At 40.4% G+C, this 27,950-nt stretch overlaps 1 protein-coding gene across 3 annotated transcripts in view; it reads left to right on the forward strand.

The window, feature by feature from the left end:
• cemip (cell migration inducing hyaluronidase 1) overlaps positions 1–27,950 on the forward strand; it is a 167,080-nt gene that overhangs the window by 72,583 nt on the left and 66,547 nt on the right. For all 3 annotated transcript variants that reach the window (XM_051960360.1, XM_051960365.1, XM_051960368.1), the window contains exons 2-5: positions 12,008–12,193; positions 22,462–22,599; positions 24,618–24,756; positions 27,423–27,659. In XM_051960360.1, the coding sequence (XP_051816320.1) occupies positions 12,139–12,193; positions 22,462–22,599; positions 24,618–24,756; positions 27,423–27,659 (569 nt within the window). In that variant the 5' untranslated portion in view covers positions 12,008–12,138. The remainder of the gene's footprint in view (positions 1–12,007; positions 12,194–22,461; positions 22,600–24,617; positions 24,757–27,422; positions 27,660–27,950) is intronic.

Genomic DNA, 27,950 nt, shown 5'->3' on the forward strand with positions numbered 1-27,950 from the left:
AGGGCTGTGATGTTAAGTTCTATTCTAGCTATGTCCCTGTCTACACCAATAATACGAAGTGCCTTCTTCTGGATAGTGTCCAGCAAACCAAGTGTTGTCGGGCTAGCACTCATCCATGACAGTGATGCATATTCCATTACACTTCTCACTTGGGCCTTGTAAACAGTTGCTCTACCTCTTCTATCCAGCTTGTTTGCTACTCTCCTTAGGGCTCCCAGCTTCTGCCCAGCTCTTGATGCAATGTTGGAGATATGTTTTGCCCAGGTCAATTTGCTGTCTATTGTGACTCCCAAAATCTCCAGCTCGTTCATCTCAGCCAGCGATGTACTTCCAAACTTGAGTTCAAGCCTGGTGGGAGCTCTTTTCCTGGAAATTGTCATAGTCTTGCACTTTGATGGTTCAAATGTTACCTTCCATCTGTCTGCCCAGGTTCTCATCCTCTCCAGGTCTCTGTATAGGCTAGCTGTAATGGCCTTAAGGTCATCAGTGGATTTGATCTCAAAGAATAAAGTCGAATCATCAGCGTAAAGATAGAGCTGATTTTCAAACGCGTCACTCAAATCATCTATGAAGACAGAGAATAGGAGAGGGCCCAAGATTGATCCCTGGGGAACTGATGCATTGATTGGTAAAGTTCCAGATGACTGGCCAGATATGACAACTTTGATGGATCAGTCTGTCAAATAGCTCCTTATCCAGGTTAGTAGCTCTCCACACACTCCTTTTCCAATAAGTTTCGAGCAAAGGCCATTGTGCCAGACCTTGTCGAAAGCACCTTTGATGTCTAGGGAAATCAAGCACACTTCATTTCCTCTATCCAAAGAGTTAGACCACTGCTGGGTGAGGATGGTTAAAATATCAGCCGTACTATGATGTGGTCTGAATCCAAACTGTCCGTCTGAGAGGAGGCCATTTCCCAGGAGGTACATCTGAAGCTGTGAATTAACAGCTGCGTCCATAGCTTTGCTGATGATGCTGAGCAGTGAGATTGGCCGGTACATGCATGGATTCGATTTTGAGTCTCTCTTGTGGATGGGCATGACACTGACTGTCTTCCATTGGCTTGGAAAGACTCCCTGATTGAAGCAAAGCTGAAACAGCAAGGAGAGTGGTCTTGTCAGTTCTGCGCTACACTCTTTCAGGACTCTGGCTGGGATGTTGTCAGGGCCAGTTGCTTTGTCCGGTTGCAGATTCCTTAAGAGCCTCCTTATAACTTTGGCTTTAAAGGTAACCCTCTCTATCTTGCAAGGTGTTGAAAGCTGAGAGTCCGGAGCAGGGTCATCTGCACTGTCAAGCTGACACTTGGCAGCAAAAGTCTGGCAGAACGTCTGAGCCTTTTCTTTTGCTGTGGTGTAGACATGATGTTGGTCTTTCAAGACTGGAATGTCAGTTCTAGTGGGTTTACCAGACAAGGTGTTGACCGTGTTCCACCACTTCTTGCTGCTGAAACTACCGTCTGAGAGTTCCTTCCTCAATTTGTTGTTATACTTTCTTCTGGCTTTCTTTTCAGCAAGATTGTAGTTTCTTCTGGCTTCTGAGAATTTGGCCTTGTTGCCCTTAGTGTTGTTCCTTTTAAGTTTTCTGAACAAGCGGCACTTCTTCCTTACCGCTTGTCTGCAACTGTCATCAAACCATACCTTATCACCGGTCTTTCTGGTCACAAGTTTCCCTGGTATGTATATTTCCATAGCATCAGAGATGATGGTTGTGACATTATTGCATGCCTCTTCTAGATCTTCTATATGAAGGGCCGAGGACCAGTCTACAGAAGCAAGAAAGCCTCTCATCTCCCAGAAGTTGACCTTGTCATACTGCCACACTTTACATTGGTAAGGTTTGTCTAATGGCACATTCAGCTTCAGAAGGACAGGGTTGTGATCTGATGTTCCAAGCCTTGGGAAAGTCTTGCAGGTGGCATTAAGCTCTGTCATTGCCAAGTCGAGTATCTGACCTTTTCTGGTTAGTTCTTTAACAAGCTGGGCCAGACCAAGCGTGTTGCACATCTCAAGGGTTGCACGTCCTGCGGAGTCGGTTACGCGACTACCATGCCATTCCTTATGATGGACGTTGAAGTCATCAATAAGGATTACTGAGTGTGTGTTGAAGGCAGAGAGCATTGACATCGTGGTGGTGTCAAGGTAGCTGATGACATCATAGTTGGCACTAGGTGGTCTGTAGACTGCAGCTACTAGCACTTTCTGTGAATGTAGGGTCAGAAAACCAAATCAGCTCCAAGTTCTCTGGGTCGATAGTGCAGTCATGGAATATGGCAACACCTCCAAGGCAATAGACTGCAATACCTCCTCTGCTCTGACCTCCTGGTTTTTTGCTAGGCCTGTCTTTACGACAGCAGAGGGAGTACCCTGGGATGTCGATACAGTCAGCTCTATCTTGAACAGTGGCATCCAAAAGGGTTTCCACAACAACAACGATTGAGGGTCGAAGTTCATGGCAAAGATTTGAGAACTCGCCGATGTTGGAGCGTAAACCTCTGATATTCACTTCCAGTATGCTCATATCCAAATCACGTAGTCGTTGGCCAGGCATATGTCGTTCCCGTTGTAATCCGTCCATTCGAGGCCTCTTTGACTTGCTTGTAGCGAGACTAGTAGTTAGGGTGGAAGAGTTGCTGGCCCCCACACCCCAGATACACACCTGAGATTACAGGTGCAGCGAGGGTGTGCACTGTACATGACCTGAACTGAAAGCATCCTGAGACTCATAACAGTTCGGGCATCCAGATGGTAAGGACACCACACGGTCAAGGACTGGGTGATCAGTGCTAGATAAGTTAAACCCCCACTACCTATATAATACACAACTTCATGTTGTTACAACATTTCAAAAGTGCTTCAAATACCAGAATTTTTGTTTTATTACATATTAACATTAAGAACATAGTAAACGGTATCTCTAGCTTCCTAGCTGCAAGTTTGTTCAGTCTATTGCTTGCAGTCTAATAGCAAAAACAACAAAAAAGACAAACAACAACAAAAAACACAGTGTAAAGTTCAGCTTTAAATGTGTCACAGTGTGGTAACCTATGTGGCTTTTAACCTGAAAGTTAGTTTGTTTGTTAACTGTTAATGCTACCACATGTGCCTCTGTTGATTTTTGAGAATTTTTAATCTAATATAAAAACAATTTAAACAGAAAAAATATTTTTTCACCTTAGAATTGTTATATATGTTCTGAATGAGACATTTTATTGTGTGAAAATATATTTGTCAGTGCCATTGGGAGGTCATATATTTTTGCACTCTACTGAAACAGTTTTGCTGAAACATGTTTATCTATGAGAAGCAGTTCATCTGTTAAGCCCTGTTTTGCACCCTGTTAAAAAATGTGAGCCTTTGTCTTCTTCTTGAGAAACCAGAACTGAACTCCCGCAGCAGTGAAGCTTATGCAGCTGTTCAAAGGAACACAGTTGGCAGTGCTAACAGGTTGGAATCTGGTGAGGGGTCATGTCCTTGTCTCTCCATTTTTGACCCCAAGTAATTTTTTGGGGGGTGTACAGCGTGGTTAGGATCAGTGGGTGAACCCTAATACAGGCTCCACTGGAAACTCCTTGGTAAGTGAAAGGCATGGACTACTGAAACAACATGGCAATGATAACTACATCCAGTCAGCTGGGATATGGGACTTTCGCAAGGTAAATGGAATGCAGTAAAGGCTTATCAAATCTTGGAATTCCTAAGAATGTAATGGGATTGGCTTCCTGTAAACCAGACGGAGATCAAAACATTTATTCAGACAAAAATATACATGGAAAAAGTAAGTGTGTGTGTGTGAAGTCAGCAGATTTTCTTCACCTCCATCTGGCTAGTGTTTAAGTAGACCTCAAAGAGAGCTGTTACTAATGCAGCTCCAGAGTTCCACCCAATACTTTGTACTTCCCAGAGGTATATTATTACAAACTATTCATGGACTTAATGCGTGTTTCTGCGAGAGATTAATTGCAAGTTTTTGTTACTGTGGAAGTCATAAAAACATCTTTGAAAGTGCCCTCCACCCTCACTTACTTACTCACTCACAAATGTACTTGTGTGTGTGTGTGAGACTCTGCCACTGTATGTGTGGCAGAAAGTGTGTCTCCCAAAAGGAATTTGGCAATTTTTCTCAGAAACCAATGTATGGCTTCAACTCTGGATGTTTCCTCTAACATAAACCTAACCTTAGAATGGATGTTGTGATCCTATCTTTATCTAGACTATAACTGTAATGAGGAAACACACAGTTTTGGAATATGAGCATATTTTGAGATAAATGTGTCTTTGTAGTCTTTCCATCTGTGGTTTCTCCATCTATCCTGTGGTCTCCTGCTGTGAACAGAATGTGGAAGACGTATAGGGAGATTTTGTTTATTACAGATAAGGCAATATCATCAATAAAGCCTGCAAACCATTGCTATTGCTTGACAAATTGTGGTAGTATCCACATTAAATTATATACATTTGAAATCTCGTCTGTATTGGAAAAAAAAAACAAAAGTGGACTAAAAGAATGAACAGCCACCTCCTTTTTTGGCTGCTGGAAAAGAACAAAGCTGTATTTTGTCAGCAATCATTTTTGGAGAATGTGCTATAATTGATGGTGTGCTTTGACAGACTTGGCGACAGACAACAAAAGCTCTGTTTTGCTATGTCTGACTCTCCATGGTCACTTAACTGGGACATCAATACATCTGAAAAAAGAAAAAAAAACACAATAGTATGTTTTCACAGTCTTTCTTTCTGTTTCTGGTTTAGAGTGTAAAATAATTAGCTTATGCATATATATATAATCAAGATATGCTTTAAGTGCAGACTTTGAGCTTTAATTTGAGAGTATTCACATCCCAATCAGGTGAACAGTGTAGGAATTACAACACATTTTAGATGTGTCCTCCACCTTTTTAAGGAAGCAGAAGCAATTGGACAAATGAACACACTCATAAATCAAATTGTCACTTTTAGTATTTGGTTACCTCGACTGCTGCTGTCGGTTCCTGCTTGTTCTTCTTCCATTTACCTTTCTGTTTTGTCTTCAGCAAGTGAAATGCATGCTGAATTGAACTGAGGTCAGGTGACTGACTTGGCCATTGCAGAACATTCCACTTCTTTGCCTTAAAAAAATCTCTTTGGCAGTACGCTTCAGGCCATTGTCTGTCTGCACCGTGAAGCACCGTCCATTGAGTTCTGAAACATTTGGCGGAGAAAACACACACACACACACACACACACACACACACACATATGTATAAAACAACAGCAACATCAACAAAAACACCTTAAAATCCAGACTGAAATAGAGCTGCTCAGAGTCTATCAGAAAATGCTTCATTACGTGTCCTATGTTGTTGCCTCTTTTATGACATGTCTTTATCCTACAGACTAACTTATCATGTAGTGCTAATAGACATTTCTGGAGTTCAGTGTCTTGTTCTGGAAACACATTTTTGTAAATGCTCAACAGTAGATGTGACATAAAGATTGAGAATGAATGCTGGAAGGGTAATTTAGGGTAATGAGGAGGTTTGAGCAGGTTTTTGACAAACAAGAGTGTTAATGGAGAAGGCATCCATTTATCAGTTTTACAACAAGTAGCCCATACAGACTTCTATTCTATCTTGCCAACTCCTGCAGTTTTCACAAGGTACCACCAGGTACTCAGAGGACAGATGGAAGTGATTTCTGCTGGGTACAGCTAAAGAAAAAATAAACAAAATTGCTTTCTTGAATAGCCATTATGGCTACCTGTATCAAAATCTATATCCTGGTAATCACCTTGCTGACTGCTTGTCTCCCCTGCCATATTGAGCACAACAATGACTTTTTCTCGTCTTACATTATTATATCAGAATCTAGTGGGTCAAGGGTTAGGGTTAGGAAGATCCATAACCAGTTGTTAGTATTTATTGCTGTCTAGTCAAACATATTCCAGTCCTTACAACAGTTTTTATGTGTTCTCATTGCTTTTTTCAGACCATATGGAGAGCTAAGCATTTGGTCTAGCCAGCCTCACTATTTTCTTCCATTTGGTTTTGGGAAAGTTACATGCAGTCTTCAGAACACCAGTGTTAATCAGAGCTGAAAGTTCAGTTGCATTTACACAGCTGAAAGCTCTGTGTACAGATTTTCCAAATCTGGCATCAAGAGGTTCCACTCTTTGTAGCAAAGTTTTCCTCCTCTCCTGGCAGTTTCATGACTGTCAGGATGTATTCAGGAAGACCCGATTGCCTTTTTCCGAGGTTCCCATTTTTTTTTTAATCCTCCATGTGAAATAACTTCTCATCTGTGTACTTTGTTTATTTTTATTTTTGTAAAGATGACTTGAGGTCATCCTACAAGAGTGCATGAAGTATTCCATCATTGGGAGTAACTTTTGAGTTTTGATAGAGGACAGTATAACTGCAGTTAGAGAAAGCCTTGCACAACATACTGGTGAGTGGGGATGAATACGGCAGTCTCAGATGTACAATAGTTCCCTTTGCAGTTAGTTAAAATAGCCACTTATCTCTCTTATTCATGTAGTTTTTACACATTGAGCCATAGAAATGGGCAACACAGCTTCATCAGGAATTACTTCTATATTAAACGTCTCCAAACGTCACAATTTACAGGCCAAAGCTTTGTATATTGTACTTGAAGTAATGGGTCTTAAAAGGCCTATATACTGAAATATCTTTTTATTGAGTTCTGTGCTTGTTCAAAACTTGGAGATGTAAACTAAAAGCTGTCCGTCTATCACAGACTTTGTATAATCCTGCCCCCCTATTGCCCACTGCTTCCAGGTAATCCATTCAGAATGAGCAGCCACTTCACAGTCCCCTGGGTTTGTCTGTTTTCTAGACCTGCTTCTGGCAGCACATCTCTATGGATGTGATCTTGCTTCCCCCGCCAAGATCTTCAGAGAGGGTTCACTGATGCAGCACTAGTCTCAGTGCAAATTTACGGATGCAGAGAAAGTAATATTCCAGCAGCTGGGATGCTGTGTAATTCCGCAAAAACAGTGACATTTGTTGGATTTTATCATGTCATGTTATTATTATTTTTTATTAAATGTTGTAAAACTAGTAGTTTGACTTCAAATTGCAAGAATCTACTTTAACTTTTAGATCATAGCAAGGGTATTATCTGTTTTTATATGCAACATTTAATAAACGTTTTGTAGATTTAGCTTATCTTTAATGTTAAAAAGGCAACTTTTGTGTGAATGATTTTGCCTTGGAGAAATTGTCAAGCCATGTGTGAGAAACTCTTAAGAAATGTATATTCCAGATTTGACCATACATTTCTCATATCCTGTGTGCTACGCGGCTGCTCGAATGCTGTCCAGTTGGGCATCAACTCAAAATATGTACATGAACACTGAAGCTATAAACCCCTACTGATATCTCTGTCATGGTGGCCTATTGCTAGCTAAAGCCCCACAATGCACAAGCACTATAAACCACCCCACCCATTCACAACAATTAAAATTCAAACCCAACGGAACTGAAATACCAATCACATCAATATACATTCCATTCCTATGGTTCTTTGTGCATGCTAACGTAGAAGTGTCTGTAGGCCAACTGTCTCCGCTTTATGCTACAATACTGTACACAGAAAATGAGCTGTAGTCTTCCACAGTAAATATCATGTAAAGTTACGACAAAAATCATCCTCATATCTAATCTACATGATGGAGTGACTTGTTTGTTAACAGTAGTGCCGGTGCTACTGTGATTATCACTGTTTTAATGACAAAAACTATAATTTAACAGCTTATTGATATTGTTAGGTGTTGAAAACAAAAGCTTATTAATATTTTTGTGATAATGTTTGTAATCACACAAGTTAAATCTATTTACCAAACAAATCTATATAAATACACAGACCCAATAATTCTTTCGCTTGGCAATTGTCACTAATTTTATCAAATTTTAGAAATGTATTTACATTATGAAACTAAAATTAAGTTTTATCTCTTAGTTTAGGAAATGTTTGTGAAATTACAATACGTTTTATAAATGTATTTTAGTGTTTTTTTATGTGACAAAAAAATCTGTTTTCATCAAAAAAATGGAAATTTTTATGGTTATTCACAGAGGCAGGTTTTTGTTGTTACTTTATACTGGACGTGGACATTGGATGGCATTTGTTTATTTGTTTTATTTTCATGCAGTCTAAAAATCACTTTGGTGAAAGTTCAAATTAGTCCACATAAGCGTGTCCACCATTGTGGAAAATCACTTGTGATTTTGGACAGTTCGCTTCATCTTACAATCCGCTCAGCAAATCTACTCACGACTGTTTCTGTAAAAACTGTGGATCTGACAAATTGTATGATGTTTGATGGTACAACACAAATGGCATATGTGAAATTTGTTGTCATTTTTCCAGCTGACTCTGCACTATGTTTCTGTTGCATGGGCTGCTGATGACCATGCTCCCCACCTGCATTGGGTGTATTTCATTACATTTTTTAAATAGCAAAAGAAATAAACACACAACCATCCCTGCCCCCACGCGCCCCGCACCGGACCCGCCTTGCTCACCCGTGCTTGTGGTCTCCCTGAGACAAAGCATATTCTATACATCATGGACATGGTACTAAACTTTTTCATAGTCAATCCACCTGCACCTTAAATTATTTATTTGTTGATCCAACTGCTTTATGCTTCTGCAGTTACCCCCAGAGGACAAATAAAGTTTTTTGAATTGACTGGAATTGAAAAAGTTTCAGAAAATGTCATGATTTGGGTTCAAATACACCCTTTTATAAAACCTGTAGCTGTTCTCCATTTTCTGGGTTAACCACCCTAACTAATATTTGATTGGTTAATTGAAAATGAGCAAAGAACAGTTGGGAAGTAATCCAATAAATACAAAGATCTATTGATTGTATTGCATTATTTGGTAATCTGGCAGAAAATATATAACCCTATAAAGGTAGCTGAGATTGCAAATTTAGTTGTACAGGATCATTTTTAAGAGTCAGGGCTGGAGCATACTGGACATGGTCTTTACAAGCACATGTTGGCTTTTGCTCACGATTGTATGCACACTCTTGAATTCATACACAGAAGTGTCTTGAAAGAGATAAAGTGTTTTGGCAAGAAGCAGAGACAGACAAGCAGCATTAGCAAGTTAATGTCTAGCAAACAAGCTGAAATATTGAACTGTGACAGGCTCAATAAGTTAGTGCCATTGTACTACAGCTGACTGTACAGAGAAACTCACTCTAACTCTGTCACCCATAATCAAACAGCAAGCAAATTACAAAATGAATTATGGTTAATTATTATAGGGTTCCTTTATGTTAACAGTCTTTGTGGTGATTCACTTTGTACAACATCAGAAAGATCAGACCCTTTCTGTCTGAACATGCAACACAACTCTTGGTCCAGGCTATATCACACATCGACTTCAGCTCTTTCAACTCCTGCAGGCCTCTCTGCATGCACGGCCAAACCTTTGCAGATGGTCCAGAATGCAGTAGCACATCTGGTTTTCAACCAGCTAAAAACAGGACATCATCCCACCACTGTGTATTACAAGTGATTCACTGTAGTATTAATCTTATCATTAACTATGATGACCAACACCTGTTCAGGCATATGGGTTCTGTAAATGTCTGGAAACAATTTGATTTGTAATTGACGCTGTATAAATAAAATTGAATTGAAATGAAATCCTGCTGTTCAGAGCACTTCACTGGCTTCCAATTGCTGCTCGCAAAAACTTCCAAACTCTTGACACTTGCATTTAAAACAACCATGAAAACAGATCCCTCCTAGCTGAACTCTCTCATCCAGGTCTCCACTCCCTCCCTCCAACAAAAGACGCCTGATCCAACCACCACAGCAGGGTCGGTTGATAGCTAGACTCTTCTCCTCTGTGTTTCCTCAATGGTGGAACGAGTTACCAAACTCTGTTAAATCTGTCGATTGTCTCTTTGTTTCAGAAAAGACTAAAACCCAGCTCTTCAGTCAACATTTTTGCACTTGACAGACTGAAAAAAAAAATCAGATTATGTCCTATTATCACAATTGAACTTGTTTTATGGCTGTTATCCAGGTTGTTTTCTCCTGACTAGATCCTTGCTTGTGGTGTATCTACTCTCAGATGAATCAAAGCGTCTGCTAAATGAAATTGTAGAACTAAACCCAATCAAAGCCAGCATCAGGATGCTGCGCAGTCCACAGTAACTCAGACCATTTTCTGGCGGTCATGCAATATAGAAGTATCTTCACAAGCCATTACATCTTCTCTGTTAATTAATCTGCAGTAAATATTTTTGACAACATTAATCAGCAATAAAAAATGCAAGATGTCACAGCTTTTATGGAGATTTGTTTATTTATTGTTGATGTACATACAGTAGCTATTGTCAGGAATAACCTCCAGTCTTTGTCGCCAGCTTGGCCGCTTTGCCGTGAGACTTTCCACACTGGTGACTCAGACTAGACTCTCCAAGGATAGAAACAATGTTGCTGTCACATTTTTGACACTGGAGAATGTCATGACTGTGCAATAGATGTGCAACTTCATGTTTATCTGTCCAAACATTCTGAAGATCATAGGTCCTTCTCCAGTCAACTGTGTGTGTCTGTTTCTGTGTCAGTGTGTGTGTGTGTGTGTGTCTTTACATGAAAATTTGCACAGAATATGTCTTGCGTGCAACTTCTAGTACTGGTTTGAGGAGTCTGAGAAATACCTTTGATCTTATCATAGACTTTGCTTGCTTGACTAAAGGCTTTGTCAAGACCAGTTAAGTATTAAGTGTTTATCAAAAGTAAACATTGTACTACTGCTGTTTCTAGTGAGACTTTTTGTGATGTGGATAAAAACAGCCCAACATTTGAAATTTGGCACATGGCACAATATGAAACAATGCTGTTCATTGCTAGAATTGTGATCACAAATCTGAGAAAAAGGTATGATTACATGTCAAATAAAGAAAAAATGTCATGCAGCATTACTAGCTAACTTCATAGTTAGCCATTAACAATATTCTTTACACAGAATTACCCCTACCACTGTAGTTGGGGTAAAATCAAAGTAGTGTTCAGCTGTAGCCTAGCCACGCTAAACCCATGTTTCTGATGGCACAAGGGTCTAGGGAAGCTCGACAGGGAGGGAGGCGGGCTAAAAGGTTGTCTATCAAATCCCTCTGCAGCAATTAGGTAGGTATACAACCAATCAACGCAACGAATAGGCTGACGTAGTTCCTAGAGCACCGGCGGATTGTGGCTAAGTCCCGTTAGCTTCCCAACCAGCGGAGCCAACTGGTATATTAAGGATTTGCCATATCCCATCGGCATAAGTCCCGATACGTCTTTCTTCTCAATGAAACACTTCAGTGCCGTCCTTTGTTTATCTTTCAAGTTGAATTTTAGCTTCAAATCTTTAAGGGCTGTGGCCAAAGCCGAGTCGAAAGATAACTGTTTATTGTGCGCCGGTTGTTTCTGTCAGAATCGTCGCGCCTCTGTCGTCACTTCGTTACGCCCGCCTTCTGACTCTACACTTCATGGTGATTGGTCCGGCCAGTTTTAGGAGAATCCAGCCTCGAGCCTTATGGAGGGTAACTAGACCCACCCTGGCAGAGAATTAAATTCGTTGCCGTGGGTTGTTTAGCACGGATAGGCTAGTTCAGCTGCATTGTTCATGAAAAATCAGTGGGTCGTGCAGCTCAAGATATCTGCACTGTCAACTGTATAGATACCTGAAGAAAAAATATTTAATAAAAAATGATTTGGGTTTTGTTTTTCCTTTAAAAAAACATTGCTGTATGTCTTCAGTCTATGCAAGGATGTTGGAACAGTTGTATGTATGTCTTCCTACAGCACACACAGTAGAAACATCTACTATCATAATGTCTTTCAAAGGCAAAAGCAACTATTGAAATTGATGTTCTAAAGGAATCCTAGCTGTCCAGAAATGTGACAGACCTCCTGCTGTGCAAACAGCAGGAGGTCCTTTAGAATTGCGTATTTGTACACGTCTTACCGAATCTTTTGCATTTCACTCTGATGTTGTAGGTGTCTTTGGTGGCCTCCCTCTGTGAACCTGGTACTCCATACACTAAAATCCCTTCTGAAGCCCGCTGGGAGGTCTGACACAGCCTTTGAAGGACGTGGGTGTGAAGTTTGTCTGCAGCAGGCTGAAAGAGATGAAGATAAGTGATGTCTTTCTAGCAGTGCTGCTGCTCCCCAGCATCCAAGCAGGTCAGTTAAGACTCTCAAATACAAATACTGTAAATCAGTAAATCATGTGTACTTTCTTATATTTAGCACATTAAACATATGTATTACTTCAACTGAAATGTCATTCCAGTGAACATGGTTTACATTTGTGCTGTAATCCAGTACTTAATAACATGTCACAGTAAGAATTATTTTTATCAGTGTCACATAATCTAGAATTACAATTTTCAACATTAGTTATTAATGACCACAAAATTCTGTCTTACTGGGAGTTAATGCTAAATGCTAACAAATATATATTCTTAGCTGACTTGTTAGCCAGGGTATGTGTACATTCAGGAATCACCTAGATCAGGGGTGTCAAACTCATTTTAGTTGAGGGGCCACATTCATCCCAATTTGATGATACATAATGATATAGTATATTACTCAGTGATCAAAAAGACAAAAGTCAGACAAAAAAAGACAAAAAACAACAAAAACAAGACAAGATATTACAAAAATGAGACACAAACTGACAAAAATGAGAAACAAAATGACAAAAAATGAGACAAACGACACGAAACAAAACAAAAAGAGACAAAACTGAAAAGTTACAAAGCGACAAGAAATGGACAAAGGACAAAAATGAAACAAAAATTGACCAAATTGAGAAACAAAACAACAAAAAATAAACAGGAGAAACGAGACAACAACACAAAATGACAAAAGCAATGCTCAAAACAATGAATAAAGTGAAACACAAAATGATAAAAATAAGACAAAAACATAAGCGAGACAAAAAGGGAATACAAAATGACAAAAACATGAGACAAATGATAAAAGACAGAAAAAAGATGAAAAAACAGACAAAATATTACAAAAAAATAGACACAAAATGACATAAGAAGAACTGAGAATATTGTGCTTAACTGTTGATCAAAACAACTTGTCATTCTCCAGAAATTATTTTCCATTTATAGTTTTATAAATTGACAATTTTCAGTTAATGTCTGTAATTTTTACACTTTACAAAGTCGTCCCAAGGGACGATTGGACCGTCTGACTGGCAAGTTTTGGCCCGCGAGTAGCATGTTTGATGCCCCTGACCTAGATCAACTTAGAATGAAAAAAGCTGACTTGTGTGCAGTCGGAGAGGCTAAACTGGCTGCTGCTGAATGATCGGTAAAATCCTCCAAACTGAACAGCTGCCTGTTGCAACACAGTCTCTTGTTTGGTGTTTCTCTGTGTGTGAAATGTACGATGCCAGTTGTTGGTTTTGGGGATTTAGGGCTGATTGCAGGCACCTAGCAATGCTAAGGTAAGTAATAAGACTACTGAGTCTTAAGTCAATAAAGTTATTGTATTGTATTGTATTGTAATGTATTATCTTTGCTAATGAGTAATCAGTAAATACGTATAACTGCTTTTTGATTAATGAGTAAATATTGAAATTTTTCAGTAAGTTGACCTATACTTTAATCATATTAGGTAACCTTGTCTTTGAACATGCGTACAGAACTGACACTAGCTAATCACCAGAGACATAGGGCATTTCCAGAATGTTTTGTACAGTTGTTTTGTACCATGTGACTACTACTTTATATTGCTACTACTTTTGTTCTGGATGCACATACAAGGACACTTGACACACTCTCACTTGTCTTCATATGTCATGCAAGGAAGCAGCTGCAAGTGTTGATATCTGCATGCCATCATGCATATGCATATTTCTGGAGAGACAGGCAGTGCAGAGAACCTATTTTTACATTTGAAAAAGTGATTTGAAAGATGTTTAAAGAATTTCATCCATTACTAATAAGGTTTTATATCATCTTATGCTATTCAAAAATTGAGGCATTCTATATTTTTGCTATATGAAAAAGTGTAACACATCACAGCAATGTGGTTCTTTAAGATGTTCAACTGAAATCACAAAATGTAATTATTTTTTTGGAGAGAGTGTTTTTTTGTTTTTTTTGCCAGTTTGCTCTTTTGGTTCAATCTCACTGTGTTTCAGTGTAATTGTCAGTTGCTTAAAAGCTATAGTAGACCTAGCTTACACAATAGAGAGACAAAGTTGGATTAGCTATGTGGAGCATTTGCTGTAGCAGACTACGATTCCTCAAGTGGAAACTAAAACAGATGTACTATAAGCAGAGTAAATATTGAACATACATTCATGAGGCTGACAAAAACACAACAGATGAATGCTAGTTTTGCCCTTCTGCTAGATATGGAAATAGACAGCTGTTTATATGATCTTGTACAATTGCAGCATTTATTGTCATAATATGTTAGTGTTAACTGCAGCTTGTTGTGCTGTTGCCCACGTAAAGCATGCTCAGAGCGACACTCTGCATCTTTTCAGGTGTGCTATAGGCTGCCCATCCAATCAGAAGTCAGAAACAGTACGGTATTGTCTGTGCTAATCTTTGGCCGAACAGTTTTTTTCTTAACTTGTTAATGTAAGTCAAAAAATCTGCAGTCAATGCACCCACACATAGCACTTGTAACATCTGCTCTATATGCACAATACTCTGTTGTACGGTTGGATAATGCAAATATCTAGTTTGTCCATTTTACATAACTGCAGAGTAAAAGTTTATTTTTAACCTCGGGTAAAATAACTTGACAAAACTTAATTTAGCATCCACTTACTGTCATTTTACAGTTTCTCATCACAGTTACAGTGGAAAAATGGTTCAGAGTTGGAAGCACCGGGACTGGCTAGTAAAAGTTTAACATAAATTTTTCATTCCAGAAACAATGCCATTTTGGACAATCCAAAAGAAAATGCCATTTTTTGGTAAATAGTTAAAGCAAGCAAACAAACAAAAACAGTTAGGTCAACATCCTTTGTGGTGACAAGGTATCTGTAAGAAGTTTTCACAGGGGAGTTATGTTGCATAAAAATTGCATTCCTATGTAACTAAACTGTATTATTCTTAACATTTGGACTGCACCCATGGACTGTGGGGTGGATTTCATGGATCTAGGGAGTTTTGGCCTCACAATCGAGGAATTGATAACCTTTAACATATCTATATTGAGAAAAAGCCCTCATCTGTATTGAGAAATAACAGTCTGACAGCAGTTGCCCACTCAATTATAATGAGTGGCATTTCTGAGGAGGATCTGTCAGACACAAGCCTAGGTGTGTCTACTTGTTGAATGAGGGCTCAGGCAGACGGAACCTTAACCTCCTTTTCCAGGACAGAGAACATGGGTAGCTGGTAACCATATGTGGACTGGAAGAGGGAGGGGTCAGTGGAGGACCAATGCAGGGTGCTGTCAGTGTATTCAGCCCATCCAGGAGATGGTATTGTGGGAGGCCAGGCAGTGGAGGCCGGTCTTACACTTGCTTGTGGTTCACAGCAGTGGTCCATTCCATGGCCGTTTTCACCTTCTCATTGTCCATCCTCACCTCCCCCTTAGACACTATGTATACTAGAAAGGAAACAGTACAAATATGGAGCTTGCACTTCTCCACTTTCACAAAGAGCGATCAAAGGGTGATCGAGGAAGCACTGGAGAACCAGGGAAACCTGGGTTGGGCTCATCAGGACCCTCTTCTTTATTGGTAGTGTCTACAGATACGGACCCGTACCCGTAGCCTGTGGTCTACGCAACCTTATTGGTAGTGTCTACAGATACGGACCCGTACCCGTAGCCTGTGGCCAACGGATACGGCACTTTCCCTTAACATAAATATTAATGAGACGGACATAAATATTAATGAGCCGGCTGATGAACGCGCTTCGTGATTGGCTGGTAATCCGACGGACATAATTATTAATGAGCCGGCGACGCTGATGAAGGCGCTTCCGTGATTCGAGGTGAATCTGCGGAATGAATGGCGGAACTAACAGCCAGCAAACTATAAGTATTTTTTTAACCTTCAAAAGTAGCGACAGACTATTACATATTAACAACCTAAACAAAACCCTGACGTATTTTCTGCGTCTGTCAACACAGACCCTGTCACAGTCACTTTAATGTTAGCGGACTCTGTTGAATGGCTAAGTTACATAACCACAATCTCACAATATCACAGTAAATCGAGTTTGTGTTTTTTTTTAATTCATGCCGAATTAAAGAGCTGCTTCTCACCATTCACGAGTGTTTGTTTCATATTCGACATCCTTAACTTTATCTTGTAAATTAGCGTCCGAAATTAAATGGGAACATTTGCAATGGAGTTCGTCAGCCGCTTCCACCACTGAACGCGGTAAACTAATTAATAGGAACTGGACTTCAAACAATTTAGACACGGCGTCTAAAAGCGTAAAAACTACATTGTCTACGTAAAGTGTGAGAGGAGACGGTGTATTTTTAGTTAAATTATACAATGTTCGCCGTCAAAGTCATTCATATAAACTGCCTGTAATGTGCAGCAAATAGTAGTTAACCATCGCCAGCTCTTCAGTGAGCTTAACACGTCCGTACCTCTAGTACAGATGCTACGGGTACGGGTCCGTACCTGTAGCATCAACCTTCTTTATTGGTGAACTGACGGTTTTACCAGACAGGAAACAATGAAGCAATCCAACTGGTAACAGTTGATGCAAAGTGCATCTTGGTGTCCTTTAGGGTTGATGCACGTCCGTCACAGCCGCACAGGGTCCTCCATGGGTGCAGGGGGCAGCAGAGTCAAAGGATGAGAGGGGTGGGGACAACTGTTGCTAAAAATTCCCTGAAGATTAACCAAGCTCATAGCTTATTCTCTCTCTCTCTCTCTCTCTCTCTCTCTCTCTCTCTCTCTCTCTCTCTCTCTCTCTCTCTCTCTCTCTCTCTCTCTCTCTCTCATACAGTCGTTTGTAAACCTTAATAGCCAGGACAGCCCGAGAATCAAGTCGAGGAGAGCTAGCTGGTCCTTCATGCTCATTTTATAGTAAATGCAAAAAGTGCAGAATGATTCCAACCATTGTCTAAAGCATCAAGAACTAAATGGCATAGTTCTGAACTCTGTTTTTTCCTGGTCAGAGTCCCTCCAAAGCGCTGGTTGCTTCTCTGCTGGAAGCAATAGGCTGAAATACTTGTGTCAGCGTCTGAGTGACGGGGAGAGAGAGCTACATACCTCAAACATCAAACTTCAGCTGATGTTGTCTAAACAGGCAACATCAGCTGTCCGTGAACACCAGACCAAAAAATGCATGCACGGGAAGCAATCTAAGGTCACTGACCAGGAGTCAGTGGACAGTCAGAGAAAATGCAAGGAGGATGTCTTAGACCATGTTTATACAGAGACAGGTGCTGCCATCTCTCCCCACATCTTTCGCTATGTCTCTCAGTATAAAGTGTTTTTCAACTGGAGACCCAGCTTGCTATGTTATTTATTAAAATTGGTAAATTGTATTCATGTAATCAAGAACATTAGGGAATAGTTTCTTTGACTCTCAGCAAGGTTACCGACAAAAGCCTCTACAGATGCTGAGTTCTCCAGGGCCAAACAGCCATTACTCACAGACAGCAGAAACCAGCTGATTGCACGTCACCACCTATCAGTCTGTGTTAGCCCTCTGGGAAATTTACTTGACAATTCAGGTCCCCGGCCAGTCAGTGTCGTTGATGGCAAAGAAATGAGTTAACCACCACACACACTAGAGAGCAATAGATTGAAACTCTATTGGCCAGACAGGACAGTTACACACACTTTCTCAGTGCTACGCTGGTAATAACAGAGACAAACGAAATGGGATTATCAGTCATTGTTACTACTGAGTCAACAATCCAATAACCTTGTGTGCTATTTTATCCCTGTTTGGAGAGTTAAGCTGAGAAAATTAGAGTAGGAAAAAGGAAATCAGATCACCAGACAACTGGTCAATACATAATGAAATATAGTAGTAACACTGCTAATCGTATCAATCTCTATATTTGTGTATTTTTTCACTACGTTCGTCCCCCCAGCATATTGTTGCTTTTTTTTCATCATGATTTTGCAGATATCGCTTCCCGAAATGTTTTTCAACAGCCTCAAAACAATGTGGTCTAACCTGTTGCTTTCAATCAAAAAAAGATGACAGTTTGTGTATTCTGAATATCAATAGGGATATCTGACTGTCAGCACATGGCAGACCCCGCTATTCTATCCACCTGGCCCATTTTTCTTTGATTGTTGGATGTCAGTGCAAAATAGTGAGTCAAAAAAGAACACAATATCTTTGATTTTGAGGGACTGACACAAACTATAGTTTTCTCTCCTCTGACACACTAATTTAAAATATGGCCAAAATGTTTTTCCTTTTATATTAGTCAACTAAAAAGCAATGTTCCACTGACAAAAGAGTCTGTAAAGGTGGCAATAAAGCCTGATAAAGGCTCACACAGCTGAAACGTGTTGGACAAAGTTTCTTTATTTGAAAAGAAGAGTGTTTTCCATCAGTTCCTTTCATTCATTCACATTATTGGTACTGCGTTTTTCTTCAAGGCTGTCTGTTGGTGCAGTGAAAGGCCAGGGAAAGGCAAGCATGAAGTGACTCAAGGCCACATTTTATTTCATTTCATTTCTTGTGTTCCTGTAAACAACTTATTCTATTTATTTGCTCTTTTATCACTCTCCTGCACTTGTCTTGATTGTACTGCTTGCAGTCAGTATAAAGACTAATATTAGTTGCCGTAGTAGTCGAAATATATTGTGTTTAGGAATGTTTTGGTCCAAAATGAGTGGAAATAGGTGAAAAAGCCTGCTGTTGTTGCCTACTCTTGGCTACATCCCACTGATTGCCTGTTCTCTCTTCATTAACTTTGGCTAATACAGTTGTTACAAACTGAAAAACTACCTTGGAATTGATAAATCTAAACAATCTGCATTTATAAATCTAAAATATGACAAGTCACTAAAACCATTAAGACTGGATCACTGGTTTTTTCCTCATGGTTTATCATTTTAATAATAATGTATTTTATAAGATCATCATATGGATTTCTATGAAGGATATAAATCTTTCAAGTGACCTGTAAATTAAAAATGAAATTGTAGATTGTAGCTGTTTAAGCTTCTTCTTCTTTTCCTTTCGGCTTTTCCCTTCAGGGGTCGCCACAGCGAATCAATTGCCTCCATCTAACCCTGTCTGCTGCATCCTCTTCTCTCACACCAACTACCTTCATGTCCTCTTTAACCACATCCATAAACCTCCTCTTTGGTTTTCCTCTAGGCCTCCTGCCTGGCAGTGGGAAATTCAGCATCCTTATACCAATATATTCACTCTCTCTCCTCTGGACATGTCTGAACCATCTCAGTCTGGCCTCTCTGACTTTATCTCCAAAGCCTCTAACATGTGCTGTCCCTCTGATGTACTCATTCCTGATCCTATCCATCCTGGTCACTCCCAGAGCGAACGTCAGCATCTTCAGTTCTGCTACCTCCAGCTCTGCCTCCTGTCTTTTCCTCAGGGACACTGTCTCCAGACCAAACAACATGGCTGGTCTCACCACAGTTTTGTAAACCTTTCCTTTCATTTTAGCTGAAACTCTTCTATCACACATCACACCTGACACTTTTCTCCAGCCTTTCCAGCCTGCCTGTACACGCTTCTTCACCTCTTTTCCACACTCTCCATTGCTCTGGACTGTTGACCCTAAGTACTTAAAATCCTCCACCTTCTTGATCTCTTCTCCCTGTAACCTCACTCTTCCACTTGGGTCCCTCTCATTCACACACAGATACTCCGTCTTGCTGCGGCTAACCTTCATTCCTCTCCTTTCCAGGGCAAACCTCCACGCCTCTAGCTTCTCCTCCACCTGTTCTCTGCTCTCACTACAGATCACAATGTCATCTGCAAACATCATAGTCCATGGAGACTCCTGTCTAACCTCGTCTGTCATCCTGTCCATCACCATAGCAAACAAGAAAGGGCTCAGAGCTGATCCCTGATGTAGTCTCACCTCCACCTTGAACTCCTCTGTCACTCCTACAGCACACCTCACCACTGTCTTACAGTCCACATACATGTCCTGCACCACTCTAACATACTTCTCTGCCACTCCAGACTTCCTCATACAAAACCACAGTTCCTCTCTGGGCACCCTGTCATAAGCTTTCTCCAGATCTACAAAGACACAATGCAGCTCCTTCTGACCTTCTCTGTACTTCTCTATCAACATCCTCAAAGCAAATATTGCATCTGTTGTACTCTTTATTGGCATGAAACCATACTGCTGCTCACAGATGTTCACCTCTGCCCTTAGTCTAGCTTCAACTACTCTTTCCCATAGCTTCATCGTGTGGCTCATCAGCCTTATTCCTCTGTAGTTGCCACAACTTTGCACATCTCCCTTGTTCTTAAAGATGGGCACCAGCACACTTCTCCTCCATTCCTCGGGCATCTTCTCACTATCTAAGATCCTGTTGAACAACCCAGTCAGAAACTCTACTGCTACCTCTCTGAGACACTTCCATACTTCCACAGGTATATCATCAGGGCCAAGTGCCTTTCCACTCTTCATCCTCTTCAGTGCCCTCCTCACTTCATCCTTACTAATCTTTGCTACTTCCTGGTCCATAACAGTCACCTCTTCTACTCTTCGTTCTCTCTCATTTTCCTCATTCATCAACTCTTCAAAGTACTCTTTCCATCTTCCCATCACACTATTGGCACCTGTCAACACACTTCCATCCTTATCCTTTATCACCCTAACCTGCTGCACGTCTTCCCATCTCTGTCTCTCTGCCTTGCCAACCTATACAGGTCAGTCTCTCCCTCCTGACTGTCCAACCTAGAATACAAGTCATCGTAAGCCCCTTGTTTGGCCTTTGCCACCTCTACTTTCACCTTACGCTGCATCTCCCTGTACTCCTGTCTACTCTCTTCAGTCCTCTCAGTGTCCCACTTCTTCTTAGCTAACCTCTTTCTCTGGATCCACTCCTGCACCTCCTCATTCCACCTCCAAGTCTCCTTATCTCCTTTCCTTCCAGATGACACACCAAGTACTCTCCGACCTGTCTCCCTGATCACATTTGCTGTAGTTCTCCAGTCATCTGAAAGCACCTCCTGACCATCCAAAGCCTGCCTCAACTCTTTCCTGAAAGTCATACAACACTCTTCCTTTTTCAGCTTCCACCATTTGGTCCTCTGCTCTGCCTTTGCCCTCTTTATCTTCTTCACCACCAGGGTCATCCTACACACCACCATTCTATGCTGTTTGGTTACACTCTCATCTACCACTACTTTGCAGTTACTGATCTCCTTCAGATTACACCGTCTACACAAGATGTAGTCTACCTGTGTGCTCCTACCTCCACTCTTATAGGTCACCCTATGTTCCTGCCTCTTCTGGAAGAAAGTATTCACTACAGCCATTTCCATCCTTTTTGCAAAATCAACCACCATCTGTCCTTCTGCGTTCCTCTCCTGGATACCAAACCTGCCCATGACCTCCTCATCATCTCTGTTTCCTGCACCAACATGTCCATTGAAGTCTGCACCAATGACAACTCTCTCACTTCTAGGGATGCTCAGCATCACTTCATCAAGGTCCAACCAGAATTGCTGCTTCTCCTCCAGCTCACATCCTACCTGTGGAGCATACCCACTAACAACATTGAACATCACACCTTCGATTTCTAGCTTCAGGCTCATCACTCGATCTGACACTCTTTTACCTCCAGGACATTCCTAACAAACTCCTCCTTCAAGATAACTCCTACTTCATTTCTCTTCCTATCTACACCATGATAGAACAACTTGAACCCTGCTCCTAAACTTCTAGCTTTACTACCTTTCCACCTGGTCTCCTGGACACACAGTATGTCCACCTTCCTCCTCTGCATCATGTCAACCAGCTCTCTATCTTTTCCTGTCATACTTCCAACATTCAAAGTCCCCACTCTCAGTCCTAGACTCTTGGTGTTCCTCTTCTCTCTCTTCCTATGAACACACCTTACTCCCCTCCTTCTTCGACCAACAGTAGTCCATTTTCCACCGGCACCCTGTAGGTCGACAGCACCGATGGCGGTCATTGTTAACCCAGGCCTCGACCGATCCGATATGGAAGTTATACATTTGATTCGCATGATTGATTTGGCCAAAGCTTTACGTCGGATGCCCTTCCTGCCACAACCCTCTGTATTTATCCGGGCTTGGGACCGGCACAATAACACACTGGCTTGTGTCCCCTTGCGGCTACATTGTAGCTGTTAAAGCTATGTTATGTAATATTTCTCTTTGAAATGTATAACCTTAATGTTAAAGTAATGGTACCCAATTACTGTAGTTGAGTTAGCTTTGTCACATTTTACCACTAGAGAACTGTGTGCATCTTTAGTAGTGTGTATTTAGTGTATGTGTGTTTTCTGTCTCCTACAGTGTGTCCAGACAAAGAGCCTGGACTGCAGCCATGGATGCCAGGACACAGCAAAGACCACCGTGTTACGATCGGTTATGGCAGGAAGGTCCTTCTCACAACTTCTGCTACAGTCCACTCCATTGAGATTCTCAATGGAGGTACACTTTAAAATTACTCTTGTGGTACTCTTTTTAAAAAATAAAATGTGCAATGTGACATGTTTCTGAGTGAAACAGTGTCTATAAGTGAGGTATAGCTATTCTGACAACCACAGGAGAGAAGTCTGAGGATGGCCAACTGTCCATTAGAGAGAAGTGAGAAACAGAGGGGGAGGAGAAGCAAGAGAAAGCATGTATAGAAACAGAGGATGTGGAGAGAGAGAGATAACAACTTGAACACCTCTGTGCCTGAGATGCAACAAAACAAACATTTTTGAGGAATTTTATCATCAGGCTTAATAGATTTACTGCAACTGAGACAGAATGATCTGTTTAGATCAAAGAATAAATGTCAGACTGTTGACTATAATCAGGAAGAATGTCCCAAAGGAAGGGGGCATGAAAAGCCCTGCAGCTTCATGGCCTTTTTTTATTTATCTCTGAGGACAGACAGTACTCTGTTGGTCTCAAGGTGAGACCATTGCTTGAACTGCAAGGATCAAGATCAGGCCTGGATCAAGGGGAAATTTTGTGTGTTATCAAAAAATCATCATAAATTCAGGTCTTACATGGATTAAAAGCCAGTGAGAGGAAGCTCAAATTGGTATAATTTGGTGACTTCATTTTAGATTTAATTAAAATTCTAATCACTATGTCAGAACCGCTTAAAGATTTTCAGTATTAGCATAAAACAAGCTTTACAATGACGCCTAGATAACATAAGGCACGAATTGGGTCTTGGCATCTGATCCATATACAAATCTATATATTTCACATAAGGAAATTTTAATTGTAGTTTTAAGTGTATGAAAAAGTAACACTATCTGTGAAAGAGTCAGAAATGCTAGATTATATAATAATCAAAAATATTGAAAGCAGAACAGAGATCTAATAAAAGATGCACAGATATGAAATCAGAATTCATAATAAGTAGAAGATTATTCATCACTTTACTAAAAGCATTTTCAGTGGTGTGAAAGAACCAGTTTCCTGAAAGGATATTGTGATTCAGAAAGATTACAGTTAGATGTGTGGGCTAATAGCAGCTGAAAAACAAGTTCTGGCACTTTATAGCACAATAAAATGTTTGAGTGTGGTCTGTGTGTGTTCCCAAGTGTTTCCTCAATGGGAATCATTGGATTTGATGGTATTTTCTCTGTAATATATTAATTATTCTAAGGCCTAGCCCTTACTATATGGAGTGCTCTGTGTTCATGCTGTGAATTAAGGCAATAGGCACAAGAATAGAAAAAAAAAAACTATTGAAAATGTAGTATTTGGAGCAGTCTAAAATTTAAGCTTTGGGCTCACAGGGATTATTTTTACAGACGTTTACCTTATTATTTGAAACTGGTGATGTTTCATTTAAACACCTATGCTATATCTTATTGTTTCAGGCATTTGCAATATTGCCAGTTTAACTTTTCAGATTAACAGACAAATTAAGGGATCTCTAAAATGATTTAATTGCTAAATTTTCTGAGGTAAATTAAAGATATGAGAGACTGTTGTTAGGTATTGTCTGATTCTGCCAAAATGCGCCCATATACTGTACTGAAAGCTATCTCTGATTCTATACTAGTACAGTATGTGTTATGTGACACTAGTTCTTTCAGCAGAATCTGTATCAGTGTATCAGTGCACATGCTTAGATAGCGTGTGCACGGTGGTTCTGCAGTTGTTCCTAAGTGCCTGCAAGTGAATTGTCTTTCAAAGTAAAAAAAACCATTCAGTTCATTCAATTATGTTGAAAATATTGTGAAAAATGAGTAATATTAGAGAAATATTATGCTGAAAGCAGGGCCTCCGTCATTCCAAGATGTTGAACAGCTATTCATCACTACTGAACTGACACCACTAGATTGTAGATGTAAAAAAAAGGTGGTTGTGTATTTGTGTGAACAGCCTGAATCCAAGGCCATAAATGGTAGGGAGATAGAAGATGTCTAAGGGTACTGGGGCATGAAAGAGCTGCCAGGAGGCTTCATCGCTCACCCACTCACCTCTCTCCCCTGTAGGAAAGCTGGTGATTGCTGACACCAAGTGGCCCTTACTGCTTCGGACAAAACACATTCTGATTGGGAACAAAGGGGAGCTGCACATTGGAAGCCCAGACTGTCCTTATAAAGGGAACCTCACCATCTCCTTGTTTGGAAGGTACAATTTTGAAAAGCATTGTTAGTCAGTCAGCACATGACTATAAGTGAAAGTCAATTTAATAATTAAAATCTGAATTTTTACTCACATTGTCCTTTAAGTAAACAGTGATCTATCTAGTCTTGTGCTCCTATTTGAAAACATTAATTTAATATTACATACTTGTTGAAAAATGGGTAAATCTTCGCAGTTATTTGGTCACAGTGGTTGGTATGAATGAGTCAGGGTCCTTACTCTCTGATAAGAATGCTGCTCAATGATTCCAACTGCTGTACTGGCTTCGCAGTATGAAACTTTTGTTAGTTGAGGATCATGCTGTAAGTCACTTTGGATATTTCATATTATTCAGTGAGTTTGATTTTTAACTTTTATCCTGAAACAAACAAAGGTTGATATTTGTTAAAAGTGAAATAGTTTTTGGATCGATGGCCTTTATATTTGCCACACCTTGTCATGTCCCTCTCAGTGTAAGTTTTTCCATGGTAGCATGGTATTTTACAATGGTGAACTACAATGGTAAATACAGTAAACATTACACCTGCTTACATTAGTATGCTGTCATTTTTAGCATGTTAGCATGTTAACATTAGCATTCATCTCAATGTACTACTGTGAGCAAGCAGATCCTCACAGACTGGCTAGGACTTGACTCTTGTTAAAGATTCACAACTTCAAAAGCAATTGAGGGTTGAATGTAACAAACAATGTAGAGAAGCCTGAAAGTTTTTAGAGTGAAACTCCTCACATTTGTGTCCAAGGTGTCACATCCAGCTCGTGTCCTTAGATTATGCTCCATTTTATTTTTCTCTTCACATTTCCTGTTCTGTGTGTTCACCCTTGCCTTGTTACAAATGTCCTCACACAGCCGGGTCTTTGCTCTCTCTCCTGCTTGTTTGATTATCTGCTCCACCGTAATGTGTTCCCCTTGTGTGTGATTGTTTCCTTTACCTTTCATGATTATCCTTGTGTTACCTGTGTTTTCTGACTCTGCCTGTTTCTGAACACTGAGGTCTGCCAATTGATTTTTATACCTCTCCCTGGCCAAACACAGGCTCAGCTGACTCTGATCCAGTTAGCTATCCAGTTTCTAAAAGCCGAAGGACAACACATTCACATTCAGGAACTCAGTGCCATGAGGCTCAGATTGAGAAACATGGGAGACCAATAGGAGAAGCTCTTCTCTGCTGTGGAGGAGCAGACAAATCTTCTGGTTAACCAAGTTCAAAGACTCTCCATTTTGACTTTGTTTTTGTTTATTTGGATGACATTCACTCAAGTCCCACATCCAATATGTTTGACAGGTTTTCTGGATCTCTGAATCACCAACTCTTTGTGAAAGTAGAGAAGTAAGAGTTCCACATTTCTCTGATCTCCTTCCTGGTTCATGTGGTGTCTGAAAGAAATGTGAAAATGAATGATAAGATGGTGAGCGCAGTTAAGGAGTGGCCCACTCCTGTGAACCGCAAGCACGTGCAAAGATTTGATTTCATATGGGAGGTAGAGGAACAGGTCAAAGGGGCTATTGCCGATTTTAATGTGCCGACTGGGTGCCCTTTGAACCTTTACTTCCAAGTCATTTACTAGGTTCACTCCTTCCCTCTCTTTTGTCACACTGGCATCAAGAGAACAATGTTCATCTTGCGACAGTGCTTCTGGTTGCCATCCATAGAGAAGGAGGTGAGGAAGGACATGGCTCCATATCCTGTCCGTGCCCAATATAAGACCTCCCAACACCCCCATGCGGGTCACTTTCAGTCACTTCCTGCTGCTCATCACTCTTGGTTTGATGTCTGCTTGGGCTTCATCACTGACTCCCTGGTGTCAAAACGTAACACCACCATGCTCATGGTCATGGATTGCTTCTCTAAAATTGTGCATTTTATCCCATTAATCAACTTCTCAGCTCTCTCATGCATTTAGACTTAACAGATCCTGGAGAAATGTGATGTCAGACATGCACCCCAAATATAATTTGCAGTTCTGGAAGGTGCTCTGCTCTCTGTTTGGTGCATTGGTGTGCCTATCCTTGGATGTACCATTCTAATTCAGTGAGCAAACTGAAAGACTGCATCAGTTACTGAAAACTCTGAAACTGAAACTCCCTGCATCCATGAGGATCCATCCCAAGTTCCATGTCAGCTGTGTTAAGCCAGTCAGTTTGAGCCCATTGTTTCCATGATCTTCTTCCACGCCCCCTGCTCTGACCTGATGTGCTCCATCTGTGTGCAATTGTTTCTCCTACATTAGTGTATATATACTCACCCTTATTGCCCTTGTTCCTTACCAGTTCATCTTTTGCCCCTGTGTCAGTGTCCCAGTTGTTTGCTCCTTGTGATTATTCTCATGTTACCTGTATGTTTTTCTGACTTGTCCTGTTCCTGACAATAAATTAACAGAACTTTTCATAAACCTCAGTCATACATAGTGAGTCAGTTTCCTCTTTGTATTGTTGTGATACAGGGTCTTTATTGCATTTGAACACGCATTTGTGCCTGATTTTTACATCACTCTTTACTGTTGACTACCAAATGAATGAAAATATCACAAAGGTTAGTTTTTCTAAAAAAATATATTTTAATCTACAGTTTCCTAATGTATACTCCTCAACCCAAATGTCACATGTAGAAAGGCATATCAGTAATCATTTATAATCTTCCCCTTCTTAGACTGGATGACAGCGATGAGGAGCACAGCTACTTTGGGAGAAAGTACATTGGCGTGGGGACCGGAGGGACACTGGAGATTCATGGAGAAAATAAGCTGTCATGGACATTCCTCAACAAGACACTTAACCCAGGACAGAGCAATCAAAACAACTACCTGTACCAGAGAAGCTGGGGAAACCGTGGCATCATAATCCACATAATTGACCCCAAGACTGGAGAAGTGCTGCATGATGACAGGTGAGAGTCCCCTTGGACACAGAGGCTGCGCCTTGCCTGTTGAACAATCCCTAAAGATTTAATTGGAGTATAAATTATTTTGTCGCTGACATCTTGTAATAAACGATTCTAATAAAGAAATGTCCCAAGATATTTCTAGATAGTCTGTCTAGAAATCAGTTACGTATTTAATATTCTTTCATGACTAGTTTTCCATTATGTAAATTAAATTAAACAACAGAGAAATAGATATACTGTTGATATGCTTTTTTTTTTTTTTTTTACCACAATAACAGTTGTATGTCATAATTT

The sequence above is a fragment of the Acanthochromis polyacanthus genome, chromosome 2 (assembly GCF_021347895.1).
Source record: "Acanthochromis polyacanthus isolate Apoly-LR-REF ecotype Palm Island chromosome 2, KAUST_Apoly_ChrSc, whole genome shotgun sequence".
In the NCBI taxonomy this organism is placed as follows: domain Eukaryota; kingdom Metazoa; phylum Chordata; class Actinopteri; family Pomacentridae; genus Acanthochromis; species Acanthochromis polyacanthus.